The 22,649-nt window shown below is 38.0% G+C and overlaps 3 protein-coding genes across 5 annotated transcripts; 2 read left to right on the top strand and 1 right to left on the bottom strand.

The window, feature by feature from the left end:
* Positions 1-4,408: 4,408 nt before the first annotated feature.
* LOC131806904 (mini-chromosome maintenance complex-binding protein-like) lies at positions 4,409-6,550 on the bottom strand. The gene is made up of 3 exons (XM_059131771.1): positions 5,190-6,550; positions 4,885-5,128; positions 4,409-4,816 (listed from the first exon to the last, which is right to left on the bottom strand). Exons 1-3 carry the CDS (start codon positions 6,548-6,550, stop codon positions 4,427-4,429), a joined length of 1,995 nt encoding a protein of 664 aa, XP_058987754.1. The 3' UTR covers positions 4,409-4,426.
* A 1,353-nt stretch (positions 6,551-7,903) lies between these two features.
* Positions 7,904-10,451, top strand: LOC131806873 (lipoma-preferred partner-like). Its single transcript, XM_059131703.1, has one exon. It carries the CDS (start codon positions 8,019-8,021, stop codon positions 10,080-10,082), a length of 2,064 nt encoding a protein of 687 aa, XP_058987686.1. The 5' UTR covers positions 7,904-8,018; the 3' UTR covers positions 10,083-10,451.
* A 2,078-nt stretch (positions 10,452-12,529) lies between these two features.
* Positions 12,530-19,948, top strand: LOC131806872 (F-box only protein 28-like). Of its 3 annotated transcripts, none has more exons than XM_059131701.1 (5): positions 12,530-12,739; positions 12,847-12,974; positions 13,046-13,413; positions 13,501-13,700; positions 19,130-19,948. In XM_059131701.1, the coding sequence occupies exons 1-5, from the start codon at positions 12,638-12,640 to the stop codon at positions 19,619-19,621; spliced, it is 1,290 nt and encodes a 429-aa protein (XP_058987684.1). In that variant the 5' UTR covers positions 12,530-12,637; the 3' UTR covers positions 19,622-19,948. The 3 variants fall into 3 exon arrangements, with proteins under 3 accessions (XP_058987684.1, XP_058987683.1, XP_058987685.1); XM_059131702.1 differs by having other exon boundaries at positions 12,531-12,739; positions 13,046-13,395; XM_059131700.1 differs by having other exon boundaries at positions 13,046-13,700.
* Positions 19,949-22,649: the final 2,701 nt, after the last annotated feature.

Here is a 22,649-nt window from a genome sequence, read left to right as displayed (position 1 = left end):
TCCAACGGGCTAGTTGACCTTCCGGATTCTTAAACTGCAGCAACCATTGGAGAGCAGCGTGGTCGGTCCTCAGCAGGAAATGCTGGCCATATAGGTATTTGTGGAAGTGTTTAACGCACTCAAGGACAGCAAGCAGCTCTCTCCTCGTCACACAGTAATTCCTCTCAGGTTTCGACAATGTCCGGCTGTAGTACCCGATGACTTTTTCCTGTCCGTCGATTTCCTGGGAAAGGACGCCACCGATGCCGCACGCACTTGCGTCTGTGTCCAGGACAAACTTGCCGCCAGGTATAGGGTATGCCAAAATGGGGGCTCTGCATAGCATGTCTTTGAGCTTTCTGAATGCCTCCTCCTGGTGGTTGCCCCACTGAAACCTCTGGCCTTTTTGCGTCAAACGGTGTAGACAGGCGGCGATGTTGGCAAAATTTTGGACAAATCGACGGTAGTATGTGCAGAGACCCAGAAAGCTTCGCAGCTCATGGAGATTTCGGGGCTGCGGCCAATCTCTGACGGCTTGAATTTTCTCCTTATCCGTCGATATGCCCTCCGGCGTCACGTGGTGCCCCAGGAACTTCGCCTCTCGTTGGAAGAGACTGCACTTCTTTGGGTTCAGCTTGAGGCCTGAAGACGAAAGCTGCTGTAGAACATCCTTTAAGTTCTTGATGTGTTCGTCGAAGTTGCGTCCCATGACTATGATGTCATCCAGGTATATGAGGCACGACTTCCACTGCAGCCCTTTTAACACACGCTCCATCAGCCTTTCAAATGTAGCCGGGGCGTTGCAGAGTCCGAATGGCATGACATTGAACTGCCAGAGACCCCCATTTACGCCAAACGCTGTTTTCTCCTTATCTTTCTCGGCGATCTCTACTTGCCAGTACCCACTCTGCAGGTCGAGGGTGGAGAACCATGACGTCACGGCTAATGTGTCCAATGTGTCGTCGATTCTTGGGAGCGGATAGCTGTCTTTCTTGGTGACATCATTCAACTTTCTGTAGTCCACACAAAATCGGGTGCTTCCGTCTTTCTTCTTGACCAAGACCACTGGGGAGCACCATGGACTTGACGATGGTTCTATTACACCACTCTTTTCCATTTCACTTATCAGCTTCTGAACCTCGTCTCTTTTTGCCAGGGGAACACTTCTTGGAGGCTGTTTAATGGGTCTCGCGTCTGCTGTATTGATTTCATGCTTCACCACTGATGTTCTTCCTTGGTGCTCTTTTGTCCACGCAAAGGTAGAGGCATATTTCCATAATAGCTGCTTAGCCTTGTTCCTCTCGGAAGGTGATAATTGGTGTGTCCACTCTTTTATGTAGCCGTCGAGGTGCTTCTTCTCCATGGCAGCTGGCTTTTCGGTGCTAGTTTCCAAATTAACTACAGCTTCAGCTGGTGTGCATTGTCCAACATCGGAAAATTGGCAAATTTGCTCTTGCTTGTTTGACAGGTTCAAAACTCTAACAGGAATTAATCCGTCCTTGTTGCTTTTCACCAGGGCATTCGCTATTAGGATGTTACTGTTTCTGTTTTCTGCTGGTTCCACCACCCACAACTTCTCGGCTCCACAATCTCCATTCATTGGTACCCATATTATTGCTTCGGCACAGGGCGGTATTATCTCTGGATGGTCCGTGGTCAGACGTCTAATGGGTGTACTTTCATCGTAGCCCACGTTTAACGGAATTTCGACGTTAGACCAGGTCATCACACGTTCTTTCATATCCAGATTGATACCAAAGGCAATCATAAAATCTGCGCCTATTATCACTTCGTCTACGATATCGGCAACTATAAACTCGTAATTCTCCGATTTATTGGCAATAGTTAGTCTCAGGGTAATCTTGCCGTGTACTGCCGCGGGCTCCCCCGTTGCTGTGCGCAGTCTGACTCCATTAAGTTGCGTTATTTTTCCCTTTACCAGATCTGATCTTACGATGGACTTTGATGCGCCAGTATCTAACGTCAGAACTCGCTTATCACCATTGATGTACCCAGTTGTTGTTAGGTTGTGACTTTTCTGTTGTACTATTGCTATGGAGATTGTGGGGCCATCGTCGATGGGAGCCAGTTCATGCCCCGCTGGACTGGCTCGATTTAGTTTAACTGTGACTCATTGGTGGACTGTTGGGCCATTCTTCTACCATCTTTCGTTGGAGGTGGTGACGATGACCTGGATCGTTTGCGCTTAGCTCTGCATTCGCGCGCAATATGACCTGCTTTATCGCAGTTGTAGCATCTAACCCTGGGCTTAGTCATCCCAACTAACTTTGTCTCTTCTATTACCCGCCTCATGGCGTCTTCGATCGAGTTAACGAGAGATTTGGGTTCGCAACCTTCGGTCTCCAGTTGGCGAATCTTGTGGGTCTGGGGCTTAACAACTATTCTTGCCGTCTCTTGGGCAAGGGCAAACGACACAGTTTCGGAAAATGATGCTTTTGGTGACGCATATGTTGCATACTTAATCTCAGGGTCACGTATGCCATTCACAAAGGTTTCGATTTTCATACGGTCCAGCAATGGGTGATCCTCTCCTGGATACGTCATTAGCACCAAACGTTCCACCTCAGCTGCAAAGTCTTGTAACGTCTCGTTTGCCCTCTGTACTCTTCCCCTTAATTCCATAAGGTAGATGTTTCGTTTATGTTCGCCACCGTACTTACGTTCCAGTGCAGCAATAACATCTTCATAGTTGTTTCTAGAAGCGACAGGAATACTCTGTATAACATCAGCAGCACTGCCCTTCAATGCCAGAAGTAGTGCAACCGCTTTGTCGCTGTCGTTCCACGAATTTCTAGAAGCCACGGTCTCGAACTGTAACTTGAAAACATTGAATGACGTAGAGCCGTCGAATACAGGAGGTTTGATTTTTAGTGTGTTATCAGGAACTCGCACCGGACCACCTTTGATTTCCAGTTCCGAAATTTTCTTCTCCAGATCTGTAACCCTATGGTCGTGGGACAGAAATTTCTCGTCAACCGACTGCACTTTCTTATCCAACTCTTTAATTTGGACCTCCACGGTTTCCATTCTCCTTCCAATAACTTCTGCAATGTACTCGAGTTTCTCGTTCGTTATTCTTGAATTTTCTTCGAACCTTCTGAAATTTTCCTCAAACATTTTGGCTAGCATTTCTCTGAAATCGTCACCCCTGGCAGCTACTGACGAGACTTCCCCACCGTTGGATTCGCCCATTTCCGATAAATCCACTTCATCCTTACTGTCAAACTCATATGTATCGATGTTCATACCACGGCGCTCGAACTCATCCAACAGACGTTTTTGTAGTTCAGCCTTGTTGCCAGTAGAGGACAATTCCAATTTATTGAGTTCCTTCTTCAAGTCTTCCACTCGTAGATCCTTAAACTTCATCGTAGTATTATCGTAATCTCACTTCCGACACCAATTGTTACGTTCTTGGATTTTACTTAATCCCGTGTAGACGTTGTTTTATTTCCCAATACAGCTCGTACCAAATAAAACGCGGGTTCTTTCGGATTACGATTATTACAATGATTTTATTCACACAACTTTACTTTGCACTTTACTTTACTCGACGGTTTCAATTCGCGATCTGATTCACAACTGACTAACTGCCTTTCCATTTCCCCTATTTATATGAGCCTCGCCTGTCGCTACAGAAGTTTCTAGACGATCTGGTAACGCCTAGATTACGAACAATCTACCAATGCAACAAACACATACAAACTTACATTGAGTGAACAATAACAACAACACATACACAGGCGAGGGGGTAACAAAGAAAGAGGAATTAAGCGATCATCAATGATGACGTTTAACAAGAATTGTACGTCAGCAACAAAATAGAAAATGAAAGAGGAAATGGAAGGATGTAGAAAAATCTATACAGTAGTTGTTGTTGTGAAGTTATTCAAATAAACTGCGTAGTAGAAATTTACGTTACAATTCAAATTCTTAAATTAACGGAATTCATCTAAATTAACTTAAATCTAAAGTTATATTCGTAACAATATTATCTTCGAATATGTCAGCCATCTTTGTGTAAAATTTCGCTAAGAAAATATGATTTATTTCTATTTAAATTAAATTTTTTGTGTGTGGATTAGTGGGGACATCAAATTTAAAAGAAAACCGACAGTTTTTTTTTAATTTTTATTTTATGTTAAGCGGAATATGTATGGCAAATATGTATATAAAAAACAAACTGTTTTCTGCTCCTAACTCCACACATTCGAAAGGCAATTTCTTAAGCTTTCAATTGATACTCATATCGGTTCTAAAAAATTGGTTGGATAACCGGTTACGACCGACGGGTAAAATTTACATATTTGTAATCAAGAGTCCAAGATCTAAATAAATATAATACGACATTGCCTCAATAAATACAATTCTTGTAAAATAAAAATACATTCGATTTATTTTAAAATAATAAAATGCAATATTATTGTTATTGTTGACGTGTTTTCAATTTAGACTTCGGCAATTCGGAAAGACGTTGGCGACGCTTGGACTCCATTTCTTTTGCCAATTCCCAAGATTCTTTATCGAGAACATTTTTGCCGCGTGCAATAGCCAATAGTCGTGACAGGACAAGAAGTGAATGCAAGTCGTCAGCACTTGTTACTGAATTCGTCTTTCGCATTTCCACAAAGTCATTTTGTATCATCTCGGTATCATCTGGATTCATAGTAAAATCGGAAGTTTTCGCATTAGTGAGATAGCGTCTAAATTGTTCCAGGCGAGAATTTTGACTCAGATAATGATTGGCGGCTTTTAATGTTTCTGTCATTAACTGAACGGATTCAGTGTCTGTTTTCAAGGGCAATGAAATGTCACTCTAGAATTAAAGAAAACGGACTTTATAACATTATTTTATCTACTGCCGAATTACAATGAAGTACTTACCGGCAGCATACTTCTACCTTCACTCAATATTAATACTGGTATATCGACATTGTAATCTATTTCGTAATATTGGAAATTACATTTAATTTGTTGATTATTTATTAGATTGGCTATGCTCTGAATGCCCATAACACCATTTGCTTCTAGTTTACCCTGTTGCATACGAGTTTCATCTAACACCAAGTGAGTATGCGGTGCTAATTGCAACAAGCCTGACACCAGCTTATTTGTTTCGTAGTCTTTTCTAAAATCAGATGAAATGTGGTTATACAAATTGTTCAATGCCTTTTTTATTATTTACTCACTTTGGAACAAAAGCTGCTGTGTTCATGGTATCCAATGTCATAGGCAAATAATGACTCGCCGGTAATATCTGTTCTAATATTCCATACAGTTGCTTGGTATATTCTGCCACAGATTCCTTTGGTAAATTGCAAATGTTTAGAGAAAACTTTCCAATACTTTGCAATTCGCAACGACTATAAACAGTAGATATAAGATGTGATAGCAAATAGTCAGCAGCCAAGTCATCATTAAAAAGACACAATGTCAACAACATGCGTAAATCCTTTTGAATAGATATCACACTGGCACTGTCTGCCTCCCACTTTCCTAAACGTTGATCCAGTAGAGGATTGGCATGTGGTAATACGTGCACAGCTATGGCATGCAAACGAGGTATTAGAGAAGGGGGTGGATTTTGAGCTTGTAATTCACCAACATTGTCATAGTCGACGTCCATATTTGTCCCATCCAAACATGGATCTACTGACAAAAACCCAACAACATCGACAATGGTATTTATGATATACGAGTCAAAATCGCTATACACCTTGACCATACACGCTTTACTTGGCCTGTCTGGTATTGGAGAATTAAGTAGGTAATCCGCACCAAGGCACGCGGAAGAAGCGGAACCCGGCGTTGTTTTTCTGTCGCTTGCAATTTGGTCTACTTTTTGTCGCTTGTTTGTATCTGTTTGTCCCTTACTTGAGCACTGCGTTAATTCTTCGGTATCCATGCTTTCTGTATCCATTTCCTCTTCAGCGACCGGTCTTTTAATAGATCGATTCGAAGACTCCCCATTAGTGATAATTTCAGGCACATTTCGCTTATTACAGTTTTCTTCATATGTTTTAGCCCAATCGTTTATGCCTGGAATTGATACCACGAAGAGAACTCTGCGTTCACCCTGCACATTTGTTTCAGAATGATAATTGACTTCCTCGTCTTTTCCAAGAAGCAAACAATCCCGATATTTCCCCTGTTGCATGCGAATTTCTCCAGATCCACTGGAGTGCTCCTTCTTCTTAACTTCATAGCTTTCCAAATAGATTTCCGGATCAAGCATATCTTGTATCATACCACGAAATCGAACAACAGAATAATCTTTAAGTTTATGGAGTGGCGTATAATTGAGCAATGGAATGGTTGCCCATAGCTGCGGGTCTTCAAAAGCCTTGCAAAACGCAGCATTGTCTGAACCAACAAATTCTTCTGGTGATTGGGGTAATTTTAGAGCTGCAACTTCAGTTTTAACAAACATTTCTCTTTGTGTATTTGCTTTTATTAAAGAAATTATAAGAATACCACGGCTGGCAGACGGTCTAGTTGTTCGAGTTGTTGATACTGTTTGTTTGCAATAATTTTGCGCGCAATTTTGCATTTGTCAAATAGTCTGTACCGTTTTTAAGCATATGTCAACAGGTGGCGCTTTTGCCTATATAACAGCCAGTGTTGTAATTGATTAAAAATCAGTCAGTATATTTCGAATATAGAGCAATAATAAGGTATTACACAAAATCTACAAAATTACATGGTACCATGCAAAATTGGATGTTTTCATTCATTTGATATTTTTTGTTCATGTTCAAAATGAGTCAAATAGCGCGAAATATAGAATCATTCATATTTCGCGCTATTTTACTGATTTTGATAATGAACAAAAAATGTCTAATAAATGAAAACAATTTGTTCAATCTTTTGTTCAATCTTTCAATTCCATGGGTAATGTGGTTACTAGTTTTGATACGCGCCCCGCAATTTAAGTTTCTTCCAATCACTGATTTTCAAAACATGTTGTTTTTATTTTTCAAAACAACGAATACTTACACAAAATTGGCATAAGTCATGTACGCTTAGAAAGAAAATTGTAATCAGCTCTACCTTACCTTTTTATAGTACCATGAGAACAATAATGTTTTACCCATGGTACAATAAGGAGGTAAAACAGGATTCTTTTCACAGTTATATGCTACAAGATTTTTCACTTATTTCATATTTTTAAAATATGTTAAATAGCGTCATAAATATAATTCAAACTGTTCAATCTTTCAGTTCCATAGCAACGCTGGTTAATATATATATTACTCGTCCCGCAATGTACGTTTCTTCCAATCATTGATTTTGAAAATATTTTGTTTTTATTTTCTAAAACAATAAATACATACAGAAAATTGACAGAAGTTGGGCACATTTTTAAGATGAGAGTGCATAAGCAGCTAGAAGTCTTCGGATGGCATATTTTATGACATATCATAAAGGAATACCAGAGCCGCACTCGAATCCTGCCGTCGTTTTTCCTTATAATTTGACATTAATATGCCTAGCCATGATGCCAGCTGCTTATGTACTCCCACCCATGCCTCAATAAGGAAGGTTGCTCAACTTCAAAGAAACTTGAAAAGTGCAACTCTGTGCTGGAATCTTATAGTGTCTTATAGACTTATAGTGGAATCTTATAGACTTTTAAATATGCAACAGTTGGTTTTGTCTATTTTTCATTTTTAACAAAATTGTTATGTTGTTGAAAAACCGCTAAGCAAGAATTGAATTTTGGGTTTATTCCTCTCTCTCTCTATCTATGATAAAAATTGCAAAACTAGTAGATTCTTTTAGGTACTGGAACAGAGCATTAGTTGTCATATAGGCCATAAAATACATCCTTCACTCTTTTATTGCCAATTCTTCCAATTCCTTTCGTTAATCCCACCAATTTTCGATCTGGAGAGACCTAGTTTTCTTTACCACAAAAACGGCAATGTAAGAACCAGTCGCAGTTGTAATATTTGTAATATTCCGGCTTCGAACTCTGACTAATTCCTGTGATACAAACAAAATTCCATGAAATCCGGATGAATATGGATGATCTGGACGAACAGCTGAAACAATTGAGTTTAATAAATGGTCGCCTATCGGTTGCCGTAGCGAATAATGAAGCCACTCCCGAGAATCGTCATATCGGTGTCGCGAAGCTGGTCAGCAATATTGAAGAGAGAAATAATTTGTCTTCCACACAAATTTATAACACTGCAAATAAAAAGGTGGGCCCTCCGCTAGTTCCTCCGAAGCCGCACAAGAAACCAACCACTTTTTTGGAGAATCAAGATGAAAACCATTATGAAACCACAACAGTTGGTGCAGGATTTGCAAAGCAGCCTTTATTATTGCGCAAGCAATCCTCTACTTCCTCCATCATTTCGGCACCAGGTGTTCCTCCGCTACTTTCGTCGCCTAAGGTTACCTTAGACAATCCAGCTATATTGGAACAGCAACTGGAAGCTCTAGAACATCATAAGAAGCAATTGGAGAAAATGGGTAAAATTACCAATCGCAATGATTCTGCTACGGTTCCGAAATCAAAATTATCAACAATTCCAAAACTGTCATCCACATCACTATTGTCCGATGTGACTATCAAACCGCAATTATCATTGGACGGCTCTAGTGCTACATACGCCAACATGAGGCGGACTAACTCCCCATCGCTCTTATCTCCTGGTGGTGGTGGTGGTTCGAATAGCATTAAAAACAACCTATATAGTAATGTAGGTAATATTTATTCCAATCTACAGCCATCCTCTACATCACAATCGCTTACTGACCCAGGCGACGGTGGCATTTACTATGCCCAAAACTTATCCATGCTGCCAGAGGATGAAATCCCACCACCTCCCAGTCCAGTTAGTTCATCCTATAGTGAACTGCGACGTGCCACTGAAGTATTCAAAACCAACAATGCTGCGCATAAGCCAATCGCTGCTTCAAATGATCAGATGTGTATAGCCAAGCCAGTGAGTGGTTACGGTTTACCGCTAGATCACAAGGCACATGTTGCAGGAAACGAGTCTCGTTACATTAATAAGCAATATATATCTAATATGGGATATAACAACTACAATAACATGCAACAAGTAAACTCCGCTGCCAATTCTGATTTTTACGGATATGGAGGATTTTCTCAAACATCATCGACTTACGAATCAATATATGAACCAATAAATCCTAGACCACCAAGTCAGATGTCCAATAATTCAAATAACGCTATGTATCCTTCCTGCTTGAAGGGAGTGGGGAGTATTGGATCAATGCCACCCTGTGCTGGCATACTTAGCAAAAGTAACAGCAGCAATTTAAGCCTTGAAAGCGCTATTGATCCTAATATGCAAATTTATCCAAAACCAACTCGGGACAGTGCTAGCGGTATTTTGGGTCCTAGCTCGTCCAGACACAAAGAGGACGAAGTTGAAGCTCTCACGGATTATTTGGTACAGTCCATGGGATCACCACAGGATTTGGAAAGCTACGGAATATGCTACAAATGCAAAGAACGAGTTGTGGGTGAGAATTCCGGTTGCACTGCCATGGATCAAATATATCACATTGCATGCTTCACGTGCTCTCAATGTGCTCTTAATTTACAAGGCAAACCCTTCTATACATTGGATGGTAAGCCATACTGTGAGTATGATTATTTGCAAACATTGGAAAAATGTTCGGTATGCATGAATCCTATCTTGGAGCGTATATTGCGAGCCACTGGCAAACCCTATCATCCACAGTGCTTTACTTGTGTCGTGTGTAAGAAAAGTCTGGACGGTGTACCATTTACAGTGGATGCTACCAATCAAAACTATTGCATTGAAGACTTTCATAGGAAGTTTGCACCTTGTTGCTGTGTATGTAAGGAACCAATAATGCCGGAACCAGGCGAAACGGAAACTGTTCGTGTTGTGGCGCTCGATCGGAGCTTCCATTTTGAATGCTATAAATGTGAGGATTGTGGTTTGTTGCTTTCGTCCGAGGCAGAAGGACGTGGTTGTTATCCTCTTGATGACCATGTTTTATGCAAGAGTTGTAACGCCAAGCGTGTGCAAATACTCACCAATCAAATGCTTGGGAATACCACAGAACTTTAAACGAAATCAATTCAATCAAAATTACATTTAATTCAATCAAAGTTACATTCCATGTTACGCATAAAGAAATAATCCTTAAATACAATAGTAGCTTAATGTAGGGCTGGGAGAAATTCTTTCGCATTTATACAAATATATAAGTCAATGGAAATACATTCCGACAATATGCTTCTACTAGTATATGTGGCGTTTTGTGTACTTTTGAACTAATGGTATAGCTACCATATTTAATACCCTAATATTTAAATGAATGTGTCATTGTACTAGTAATTATCAAAACATTTGTACTTTTATAACTCTAATGTTTCGATTTGATACCAAATATATGTGTGTAAAACTTAAAAAGTTCAAAACAATTAAAATGTTTTTAATTTGAGGAAATATAGCCACTATTTCAATTGATTTGCAAATGTTTCTAATCATACATTTTTTATGGGACATATCCATTGAAAGTTAAAACAAGTAAAACAGTATCAGTCGGTCAGTCAGAGTTATGATTATTCAAACTGTTAACCCTTTATGGGGGAGGTTCCGAAGCAGTTGGCCAATAGTGACCAATTCGTATCTGACCTAAGACTGATTTCAGATATATGTGCAAATTTTTGGAAAATCTGAAAATATGTGTCAGGTAACAGATATAGCGGACCATTATCATGTTTCATCTAATACAGTTAAAATATTGGTATGAGCAAAATTTGAAAGAAATCGAACATTTATATCCAATTTTATGTGAAATTATGAATTTTCCATAAATATTTAGATATAGCAAGCTGTAAAGAATCGCCGACTTCATTCGCAAGTTTTGACAGATAAAAGTATTGACAATTGTGAACCTTTGAGGATCAGGTACCAGAAGGGGTTAACAGATATATATCATCTTCACAACAGGTCTTGCGTTAACAAATGTATTTGGATGTGTAAAATTTGGAGATAGTTGGATGCTTTTTTCGTTTTCTTTAAGCGTTGAAAAGTCTTGAAAAGAAAAATGTGGGGGAGTTGCCAGAAGAAATGGTCCGCTATCTATCATCTTTATGCCACATCTTGTGGTGATGGAAATATTGAGATGTACCAAGTCTGAATGAAATCGAAGATTAATTTCGCGTTTCATGAGCTTCATGGATATTTAACATTTTAACCCTTTTTGTGGGAGGTATCAGAAGGACTGGACCGATATATCCATCTTCACACCAGACGTTGGGTTAATACAGATATTGTGATGTGTGCAATTTGAAGGCAATCGGACACTTACATCAGAGTTTATAAGAGTTATGATTATTCAAAATATTGACCCCTTGCGGGGGAGGTACTTGATGGAGTGGACTGATATTGTCCTTTTTCGCACCTGACCTAGCACTGATGTAAATATTAGGATTTGGAAAGTTGGACCAAAATCAGATCAGTGCAGTAAATTATTTTCTTTGAAAATGTTGGCATTTTGTGGGGGGGGGGGTACCAGAAGGGGTGGACCAATATTCCCCATCTCTGAACTCGATCTAATTTTGACAACAATATTACGATGTACCAAGTTTGGATCAAATCTGATTCTCCCTTCGAAAGTTATTGTGCGCACCAGCCAGACGGTCCGACAGACATCGCTAGATCGACTCCAAATGCCCTGGAACGGATTTGGTCCAAAGAAACCTGGGGTCTAAAACCGTTATTTCTTTGAGACACGTTTTGGCCGTATCAAATGATATATAATACCCTCTCTAAGCAAAAGCAGTGAAGAACCTAATAAGCTGATTCTCTTTATATGCCAGTATACGAAATGAAAATAACTAACTATATAAAGTCGGTCAAGAATACTACTTTTGACAAAAAATTAGCAATTGTGCAATGGTTTCTTAGGCTGCTCGTAGTTTTGGCTCGGCTATTTTTTTGTAAATATATTGACATTCAGTTCCGCACGCAAAATTCATATAATTATCCGCTGTGGCATGACCTCCAAACAATTTTCAAAATATTTGTATATAATTTTTAAAATAAAGTAAATAGCGGGAAAAATGAATGAAATGTCCCGATTTTCTTTTAAAAATCTGAATCATATTTCTGTTCAATCTTTAAATTCTATCTTTAAATTAAACTGGTAAATATCTCTAATGTGCGTAACACAATGTACGTATCTTTCAATCGTTAATTTTGAGAATTTTTTGGTTTTTTTTTTTTTTAATATAATAAATAAATACAAAATCCAAATTGGCAGAAAATGGGGCACACTCTGTACACGTAAATTAAACTATAATCAAAAGATTTGACAATATAAAATGACGAGGTTTTAATGTAAATATCGCTTGGAACATGAAACGTAGCAATAGGTATAACATGAAGAATTCCACATTACGTTGGCGAATAATTAGATTACTCATCAGCTATGTATTTGTCGTTACGTTACGTTAATACCGCCACTAAATGGCACTGCTTCGTTCAGTTTGCAAATTGCAGCTTCTTTGTTTTCGTTAAAAATATATCGTTTAAAAACATTCTAGACTAAATAGAGAATCGGGATATTGTTTTTGTCAAAACGGCGAATAAAAGTAAATTTTTCGCAAGAAACAATGTGTGGAAGGAGTCCACTCAATATATTAGACTTACCCAGTGTGGTCTTAATGGAGATATTTGAATATCTAAGTTACGATGAAGTTTCAAAGAAAAGACTGGTATGTATGGTATTTGCTATTGTTTTCGATGTAAACAAACACATAATATTGTGGCGTGCGTAATTAAAATGCATCTGCACCGCTACGCTATTTTATTTATTCTCTAGGTTTGCCGACGATTTGATCACATTTGCCAGCAAGTATTAAACGGAGGGTTTAATAAAGTCATAAAGCAGCATTCGATTAATTTTAAACGAATAAAAGCGCTTCTGCCCCGCAGAGAATCGGAGCGACGGTAAGAAGATTCCCGTAAACATTTTTGACAAGGTCATTTCTATGTATATACGTTATTGTTGCTGCGTTTAGAAATCACTGCCTGGCTCGACATGCAGATATTCTTACTTCCATAGAGACGCGCATTTCGATGTTATCCATGACCTATTCCAAATATATGGACTTGAATTTGTGCTGCTTTATTCCTGGAAAGGTTCTGGATGAAATATTTCGTATATTGCGTCTGATAGGCAAAAGCAATAAACCACTGAGGCCCCATGAGGTGCTACAAGAACTACGAGATATTTCATCAATGGCCATAGAACATTTCGATGAAAAAATTGTGCATCAATTGAAGAAAACATTCGCAGACAACAGCGGAGGCGGAAGTAAAATGTGCTGTCCAGAAATCAGACGTTCGACTCCCAGCAATACTGGTCTGGGTAATATTTCGTTCAGTGGTATGGGAGCTTCATCCCCGCCGTTTGTAACACCTTACATCTATGGTAGTAATGAATATGTTTTGGAACCTCTCACTCATCGTTTAGGAAGTACATTAAAGACAGCAGCCGGTAACAGTGGTGGAAATCACGCCGACCAACAGTCACCATCAACATCTTCAGCATATTTTGGTGGTGGTGAACACCAACATATAGTTGCACATCCTCCAGGCGATTGTCCAGAGGCTCGTTCAGCACTGATGTATTGCAAGAAACTTGAAGGCGATTATAAGAAGGGTGTGGTCAAGGTAATATATATCGAAATCGAAGTAGTAATTGTCAAAAATTCAAATATCGTAGGAAAGTACAGCTATCATTTGATGTATTTTATGCTTTAGCAATTATTTAAATTTCATTTCACGTGCACCTTTAGCTGCTATCAGCTGTAAATAGTTTTTTTTTTGTCAAACTTACGTTCTGCTGATTGTCAAACTAACATGGTTTCATAGCAATAGCTGGTTTTCTTGAATTTGTATAAAAGCACGCTTTCATAATAGGCGTTTTTTTAAAGATATACAGGGTGAGATAAAAAACTGCAATAAAGTCCAACGCCATTTTTTATATATATATTTTTTAAAAATTTTATTGAATGAAAGCAAAAAAGGTCGGAAATAACATCAAATTTTAGAATAAGTTTAAATTTGTTCGAATTGCTCACCTTTGGCACGAATTACGGCCTTCAAGCGGCCAATGAAACCGTCACACGCGTCCCGAATGATGTTATGCAGTAATTTGGGTCATTCCTGGCGAAGCGCTTACTTGAGGTGATCGACATTTTGTAATTTTTTTAGTACCAACCTTGCTTTCCAAAATACTCCAGACACAATAGTCCAACGGATTGGTATCCGGAGATTTTGGTGGCTATTGTGCGCTGGAAATGGAGCGAGGAACCTCATTTGTAACCATTTTTGTGTTGCCCGTGCTGAGTCTTGTTTTAATGTCTAAGGTTTGCGGCCAAATTGTTTGCGTGCGCAAGGCTTCGATACACCCTCCAGAATATTTTCGCGGTAATATTCGGCATTTATTCTGATGCCAAATACGAGCGGAGAGCGACCATCGGCTGTTATGGCGGCCCACACCATCAACATGGCCAACGTATTGGTATCCAGAGATTTTGGTTGCTATTGTGCGCTGGAAATGAAGCGAGGAACCTCATTTGTAACCATTTTTGTGTGGCCCGTGCTGAGTCTTGTTTTAATGTCCAAGGTCTGCGGCCAAATTGTTTGCGTGCCCAAGGCTTCGATACACCCTCCAGAATATTTTTGCGATAATATTCGGCATTTATTTATTTAGATAATATTCGGCATTTATTTAGATTAATACGAGCGGAGAGCGACCATCGGCTGTTATGGCGGCCCACACAATCAACATGGCCAACGTATTGGTATCCAGAGATTTTGGTGGCTATTGTGCGCTGGAAATGAAGCGAGGAACCTCATTTGTAACCATTTTTGTGTGGCCCGTGCTGAGTCTTGTTTTAATGTCCAAGGTCTGCGGCCAAATTGTTTGCGTGCCCAAGACTTCGATACACCCTCCAGAATATTTTTGCGATAATATTCGGCATTTATTCTGATGCCACGGTCGATTAAAATGAGCGGAGAGCGACCAACGGCTGATATGGCGGCCCACACCATCACCATGACCAGCGCTTGAGTTCTGGTGGACAACCGAAGGTGCACATTTTCAGCTGACCTCTTTGTCAAGTAAACACGATCATTTTGTTTGTTTACAAACTGCTGGACAACAAATGTTTTCTCATCGGAGAAATCCAAATTCGGCAGTTCACCACTTTCGGCCAAGCGAAGCAACTCTTTAGAGTCTATTTTCGTTCCGTTGCGGTGTAAGTTCTTGCTGGAATATTGCGATATGTTCAGTTCACGAGCCATTTTTCGGACACCGCGACGCGGGTTTGATCAAGTCGCCCCTTTACTATTCGAACCATTTCTGCTGATGTTGCTGTTTTCTTCCGTCCACTTTCTTCACGTCGGGCTACGCTACCAGTATCACGGTAACGGGCGATGGTACAAGACACAAAAGATTTATTCACATTTAAATGCTGGAAAATTATCACCAAAAATGCTTTTGTACGCTTGTAAATAATGCAATGAACTGTCACTGGAATAATTTAAACAGCTGTTGAACGAGTGGATTAAAAATTACAGCAGTCTGAAGTTGGTTGCAGTTTTTTCAACTTACCCTGTATATATATTTACTTAATGTTATTAGATTTAGTATAGAATGGAAAATACGCCAGCATAAGTTCACATTTAAAGAGATGAACAAGTTTTTTATGATCTCTCTTTGAAGTAAATATATTAGCCACGTATGTCCGTTAATGTGGATCAAATCATGTGTAATATAAACGCTCATTTAGTGTCTTCGAATAGTTTAAAACTTCTTTTCGAATAGTTTAAAACTTCTTCTTCAAAAACTCCCAGCAATGGATAGCACTTAGGTCGGAGAAAAAACGGACTCTTGATCGATGCATACCCGGATAAACTTAAGCGAATATTAAATTTTTACTGAATGCTGTTATATACTGAATGGAGCTCCTGTTATATGGCGACGAGTATACATTTTTGTGATGGGGCGAATCTTTAATTGCCTCAAGCATTAATTTTACAAATTTATCAACTGGGGCAAAAAAAAACAGAGCTGTACTATAACATATATAATTAGTTTCAATGGAGCTCCCGCCATGTAGCTATTTTATGCATTTAAAATTTTTAAATAAAGATTCGTTTTTTTTTTTTCGTTTGTGTGCGACCACACAAATTGTTTCAACTTTTTGAATGTAAGAAGGAAACGTTCGCAGGTACAGTCCTTAACCGAGTGAAGTGCATAATGTTGTCTTCATAATGCCAACCATTAACTACACATAAGTTTGGAAATTCCAGATAGTGTAATGCCCCCACAATAAGAGTGAAAAAAATCATACATTTTTTGTTGATTTATCAGCAAGGAAATGTATAAAGATTCTGTTTTACATTTGTAGGTGAAAATCGCTATAAATTCTAAAAATGCATTATAAATAATCAATTTGCTAGAGAAATAAAATTGGAATAAACCACGATTATAAATGTTCCAATAACTTTTTGTATTGATATCCCTATCAATGCTTATGTAAATGTCATTAACAACACCGGCATACAGTTTCGAAATTGGTGAGTGTCACATTAAAGTGAAAACAAGTAAAAAATTTTTTTAATAAATTGGCATAATTCTGTCATATTGAAAAAGTCCGGCTAATAAGAAGAAGCAAACTGAAATGCCACTCGTTTCTAAATGTATGTTAAACATAACTTCACATTAAATGACAGTGCCGTCGTCCTATATTAAATATGCATGATTTTTGTAGGTTTGTGTGGTTTTGACAATTTGTGAAAACATTTTATAGAAACTGGTAGATTAGCTGACAGCGGTATGATATCATGTTTTCAGTGCTACAACAGCGTTATAACTGAAAAAAACTATCTGGGTTTTTTGTACATTTTTGTTAAAATGAAAAACCTGGCGTCAAAGCAACGGAAATTTAATAAATTGGTTTACACTAGACAACATTTAATATTTTAAACAATTCTATACCAACAAAATATATATATTTTTTTAGACAAACTTAACCTTAATTTGTGCAACCACATGACATCTAGTAGTTCATTAGCAAATTCAAATATATTCCCCGCATAGATTTTTGTCGATTTTTATACTCTCAGCTAGAGAGTGTATATATCATCCGATACCGCCAAACATGCCCCATCGAAATAACGATTTCGAAGTCTAGACCAAATCCGTTTCTGGACATTTGGAGTCGATCTAGCGATGTCCCTCCGTCTGGCTGGCTGGTGCACACGATAACTTTCGAAGGCAGTATCCGATTTAATCCAAACTACGGTACATCGTAATATTGTCAAACTTAGATCGAATTCGGAGATGGGCAAAATCGGTTCAGTCCTTCTGGTACCTCCCACACAAAAATTTGAAGGAAATCGAACATTTATATCCAATTTTATGGGAAATCATAAATTTCATATTCGTATCAGATTTCTGGTTAAGAGAAAGTTGTAAAGAATAAGTACTGGAAATTGTGACCCTTTGTACCTGAGGCATCAGAAGATGTTGGCAGATGCATATTATCAGATCTTGTGTTAGCAAAAATGTTTGTATGTGGGAAATTTGAGGAGATGGATGGATGGATTTGGATGCTTATTTCGCTTTCTTTGAGCGTTTTGTTTTTTCAAAATCTTGAACCCTTTGTGGGGTAGGCACCAGAAGAAATGGTGCGATCTTTACCATCTTTATAACAGATCTTGTGTTGATGGAAATATTGAGATGTATTAAGTCTGAATGGAATTGTAAGTTATTTTCGCGTTTTATGAGTTTCATGGATAATCAAAATATTGCCCCTTTGTGGGGGAGGTACCAGAAGGAGTGGACCGATATATCCCATTTTCACAGCAGACTTTGGGTTAATAAAAATATTGTGATGTGTTTAACTTGAAGAGAACTGGATGCTTATATCGGATCGTTTATGATCGTTTGGTTATTCAAAACTTTAACCCTTTGTGGGGGAGGAATGGCCCGATCTCTACCATATTTATAACAGATCTTGTGTTGGTGGAAATATTGAGATGTGCCAAGTCTGAACGGAATCGCTTGTTAATTTCGTTTTATGAGCTTTATGAACATTCAAAGTTTGACCCTCTGTGGGGGAGGTACCAGAAGGAGTCTTCACAACAGATCTTGGATTAAAAAATATTATGATTTGTGTAATTTGAAGGTAATCGGAAGCTTACAACACATTTTACAAGAGTTATAATTATTCTAAATGTTGACCCTTTTTGTGGGGGAGGTACTTGATGGAGTGGACCGATTTATTGTCCATTATCACACCTAGCACTGATGCAAATATTAGGATATGCAAAGTTGGAGCAAAGTCGGATTATGCTTTCTCTTTCTGGGCAGTAAATTATTTTATTTGAAAATGTTAACATATTGTGGGGGAGGTACCAAAAGGGGTTAACCGATGTTACCCATCTCCGAATTCGATCTAAGTTTGATAATAATATTACGATATTCGAGAGTTATCGTGCGCACCAGCCAGACAGAGGGACGGGCGGACGGACACCCCTAGATCGACTCCAAATCTCCTGAAACGGATTTGATCCAAAGAGACCTAGGGTCTAAAACCGTTATTCCGATGAGGCACGTTTTGGCCGTTTAAAATGATATATACGTTCTATAACCATATGACTGAGGGTATAAAAATATTTGCCTAAATTAATTGCAAATATATGTAAATATGCAAAAAAAAAAAATTAAAATTGTTCAGCTTCAAAAATTTGTTCTCTTGCGGTGAGAAACGTCGAAAGCGTACGTCTAGTATTAGGTAGGAGTGTTTCGCAAACGAAGAATTGCATTTTACTTACAGAAAATCGTCGCAATAGAAAAAATTCCATAGGAAAACACATTATTAGGATTAAATCTTAAGGACTTCTATAGATGCAATGGCTCCTTGGTGATTTGTTTCCTATGTGGGAAGCCACGTGTGTGTGGAAAATTGCCTATAACACATGATTATTTAAACAGATATAAAACATATACTGTTCCATAATTAACAAAAGTATAATAATTTAAACACACATAATTAATACAAGCTATATGGCAAACTTTATTACAGATGCATCGCATGCAGCAAATACAAAATTTGCAATACAAACGCCTGCAGCAAGCCCTAAGTTCTGTTGCAGAACTTAATGTCCAAATTGTTGAATTGAAAAAGCGCCTAGAAGACGTAGATGCAAAAAATCGCGAAATTTCAGCAAATATAAGGCACATCAATGGTGGTGCCTCGCCAGAAACTGCCAAAACCACACCGCCATTGTGCACTGATGCTGCCGTCACTATTGGTCCTACTACAGATGAAACCGCAACAGCTTCTAACCCCCCATTGTCAACGGAAATTGCAACTCCCTCGGCCACATGTGCTCAAACACAATCTAACGAAGAAATTGAAAATAAAGCAATGAAAAGGCGATGTAATAGTGATGGTGTCGATATTGGGGTTACTGGTACATCATCACTGGAAGAATTCGCAGAAGACAATGTAGCAGACGATCGACAATGCAGTGTATCATGTATTTCCGTTAAGAAGGTCAAGTTGGAGCAATAATTTTTTTTTTTTGCAAAGTATAGACCGACATATTTACATTTACATGTACGATTAAGCCTAGATCTATTATTAAACAAACAAAAATATATTTCTAAATCTTTCAATGGTATTATGTGCAGTATATATGGTGTTAAATATATACTGGTATGTACATATTTTATTAAAATACCTTTTCTAAATTTAATTTTGATCTTGTTTGTAAATCAAGGAAAATTTGATCTATTGGAAATGCTCAGAACTTCATTTCAAGAAGCAACAATAATAGCAAAAAAAAAAAAATATGAAACGAATAAAAAATGTATTTTTTAACATTTGAGATAAGCTTAATGATTGCGAATTTGCTGGAGAATGGGAAGATTATTTGTGCGATTGAAAGGACATTCAAGATGTAAGTAAAATTAATTTTAGGAGAAAACTCCTATATAATTTAATTGATAGATTAGATAAAGTTTGAAAAATGCATTAAAAATTTTAAAAAATGTATAATTGAACCGAATCGAGTTAGACAGGCGAAATATAGCTAAATCTTACAGATTGACGCTCATTTACTCAAGGAGTGACATATCTCAGAAAATGATGTTTTTGAGTTAGCAGTTTCAATTTTTCGACGGGTTCTTTGTGTTTCTGTTTTTATTTTCATATTGATAACTCTAGAAATCATGGAGTTCGGCGTAAATCAACAAAAAAAGGTTTGAAACTATTAGTGTTCTTGCACAGAAACTTAGCACTGATATGTATAAAACAGCAGTGAAATAGCTGACTAACCGAGAATCAACGATCAATCGAAACGGCTGAGGCTAGAATCTTGAAATGTTGCACGAGTAGCAGTTTTGGTGCGTAGGCGTTTTTTTTAGGAAATTTCTATTAAAAGCGTACGAAATTGAATATTTCGTATTGAACTAATGGAATAAGGTAGAACTTTGAAATGTGGAATGAATCACTGATTCAGGATAGATGTACTAAAAGGTTTTTAGAAATTCAAAGTTTGAGGTTACGAAAACTTCAAAAATGGTACCATTTGGTATTCGGCCCTATTACGGTTATCGTCGGCGTCGCAAAATGAAGTCGAGGCGACAATAATGATATTAGGGTTGTCGTTTTTTGTCGATAGCGACAAATGATTGCCATTATCATTGTCGATACAACAGTCGAAGTGAAGTCGATTTTTGAGAATATCTGTCGCCGTAAAAAATTGTGACGACATAGTACTTTTTAGTCGACGTTGATATTGTAAGCATTTTGTATTTGATATTTGACCATGAAAATAACAACAGCAAACAATTTGAACTTTTGGTTTCCGAATTGATTGAGGATTTACCAAAGGTCATGTTCCAGCAAATTTTAATTCAGATTGGGAATCCATTGCTACAAAATTAAATGTAAACGGGCCTCCGATTAGAGACTCCGATGGCTGGCAAAAAGTATGTAAAAATTAAAATTATTTTTGTATGTTTTTATTAGTTGGTTTTCTAAAATTCTTCTAGGTTTGGAAAGATTAAAAATTTAAAACTAAAAAGAAACTTGTACACAACAAGGGTGAAACCAGCAGCAATGGAGGTGGCATTTTTAAGCAAATGAGTTTGTCGCCTTTGGAGGAGTCTGTCGCGAATATAATGCAGTTTCAAAAGTTATGAAATCCACCAGGTCGTGCACTTGGAATAGAAGATAAGGAAAACATAAGTGTAATAGACGTTATAGTTCATGAAAATGAGCAAGTGGACAATGCTGAAAAAACAATGTTAAAAAGTCACCAAGGAAAGCAGAAACTATTGAACTCTTGAAAGAGCGGCGTAAACTTTTGGAACAACACAATCAAGAGCCAGGCAAATATGTTTGTTGGCTGCCTTAACACTTGCCGCTGCACTACAAATACATTCTTCTCTTCATCCTCACTTGAACTTAAGATATGTAACGCATTTATAATCTTAATTTTTTCACTATATTTTTTATTTTTCCGAAAGAGTCCAAATTAGAATTCAAAATACCAAAAAAAAATCTTTTTTTTTTGTCAATAACAAGGAAGTGTTGCCAACGTTTTTTTTTAATTGTTGCCAACTTTTATTTTAAACTGTCGATGTCGCTTCTATGCCTTACCCTAATACCATTTTTGAATCGAAGCGACGGCGAGGGCGACTCGCACATAAAGTCGACGACGACTATAGTAACGACAACCGTAATTGGGCCGATTATGTTAACGGAAAGAGCTAAAAACTGAAATTTATTATGATAATCAAGGTTGGAAAGCAAATTTGATATAAGAAGTTAGTTTTGGAAATGTATACCGCGACTGTACTAAATAGTACTAAAATTGGAACAGTTTGTGATAAAGAGATGATTTTGGAAATGAGTACTACAAGTGCACGAAAAGTACTAAATTGTACTAAATTTTGTACAATTGAGTGGTGGGTGAACAAATATGGCATGAAATCTGAAATTTGGTGTAAGGGTCGCTGTTCATGTGTAGCTTGGACATGTGGTGGTGGTTTCGGAAATGTGTGCTACAATTGCACGATAAGTACTGAATCGTACTATATTATTGGCTGAAGGAATAGAGATAAAACTTTGAAATTTGATATTTATATAATTGTTGGTATCTGAGATTGAGATATGGAGGTGGTTTTGAAAATATGCAAAAGGCGCTATATACAGGGTGAGATAAAAAAAACTGTAACAATATCAAACGACATAATTTTAATGAAAGCAAAAAATGTCGGAAATAGCATCAAATTTTAGAATAAGTTAAGATTTGTCCGAATTGGTCACCTTTGGCACGAATTATGGCCTTCAAACGACCAATGAAACTGTCACACGCTGTTGCCCTGCGGTATTTTAGCCCATTCCCGGCGAAGCGTTTGCTCGAGGTGATCAACCTTGCTTTCCAAAATACTCCAGACACAATGGTCCAACGGATTGGTATCCGGAGATTTTGGTAGCCATTGTGCGTTGGTAATGAAGCGAGGAACCTCATTTTGTAACCATTCTTTGGTGGCGCGTGCTGAGTGCGATGGTGCTGAGTCCTGTTGTCCAA

Source organism: Musca domestica, unplaced genomic scaffold, assembly GCF_030504385.1.
Source record: "Musca domestica strain aabys unplaced genomic scaffold, Musca_domestica.polishedcontigs.V.1.1 9, whole genome shotgun sequence".
NCBI lineage: Eukaryota > Metazoa > Arthropoda > Insecta > Diptera > Muscidae > Musca > Musca domestica.
Note: the sequence above shows the minus strand (reverse complement) of the source record. Positions and strands in the feature narration are given on the sequence as shown.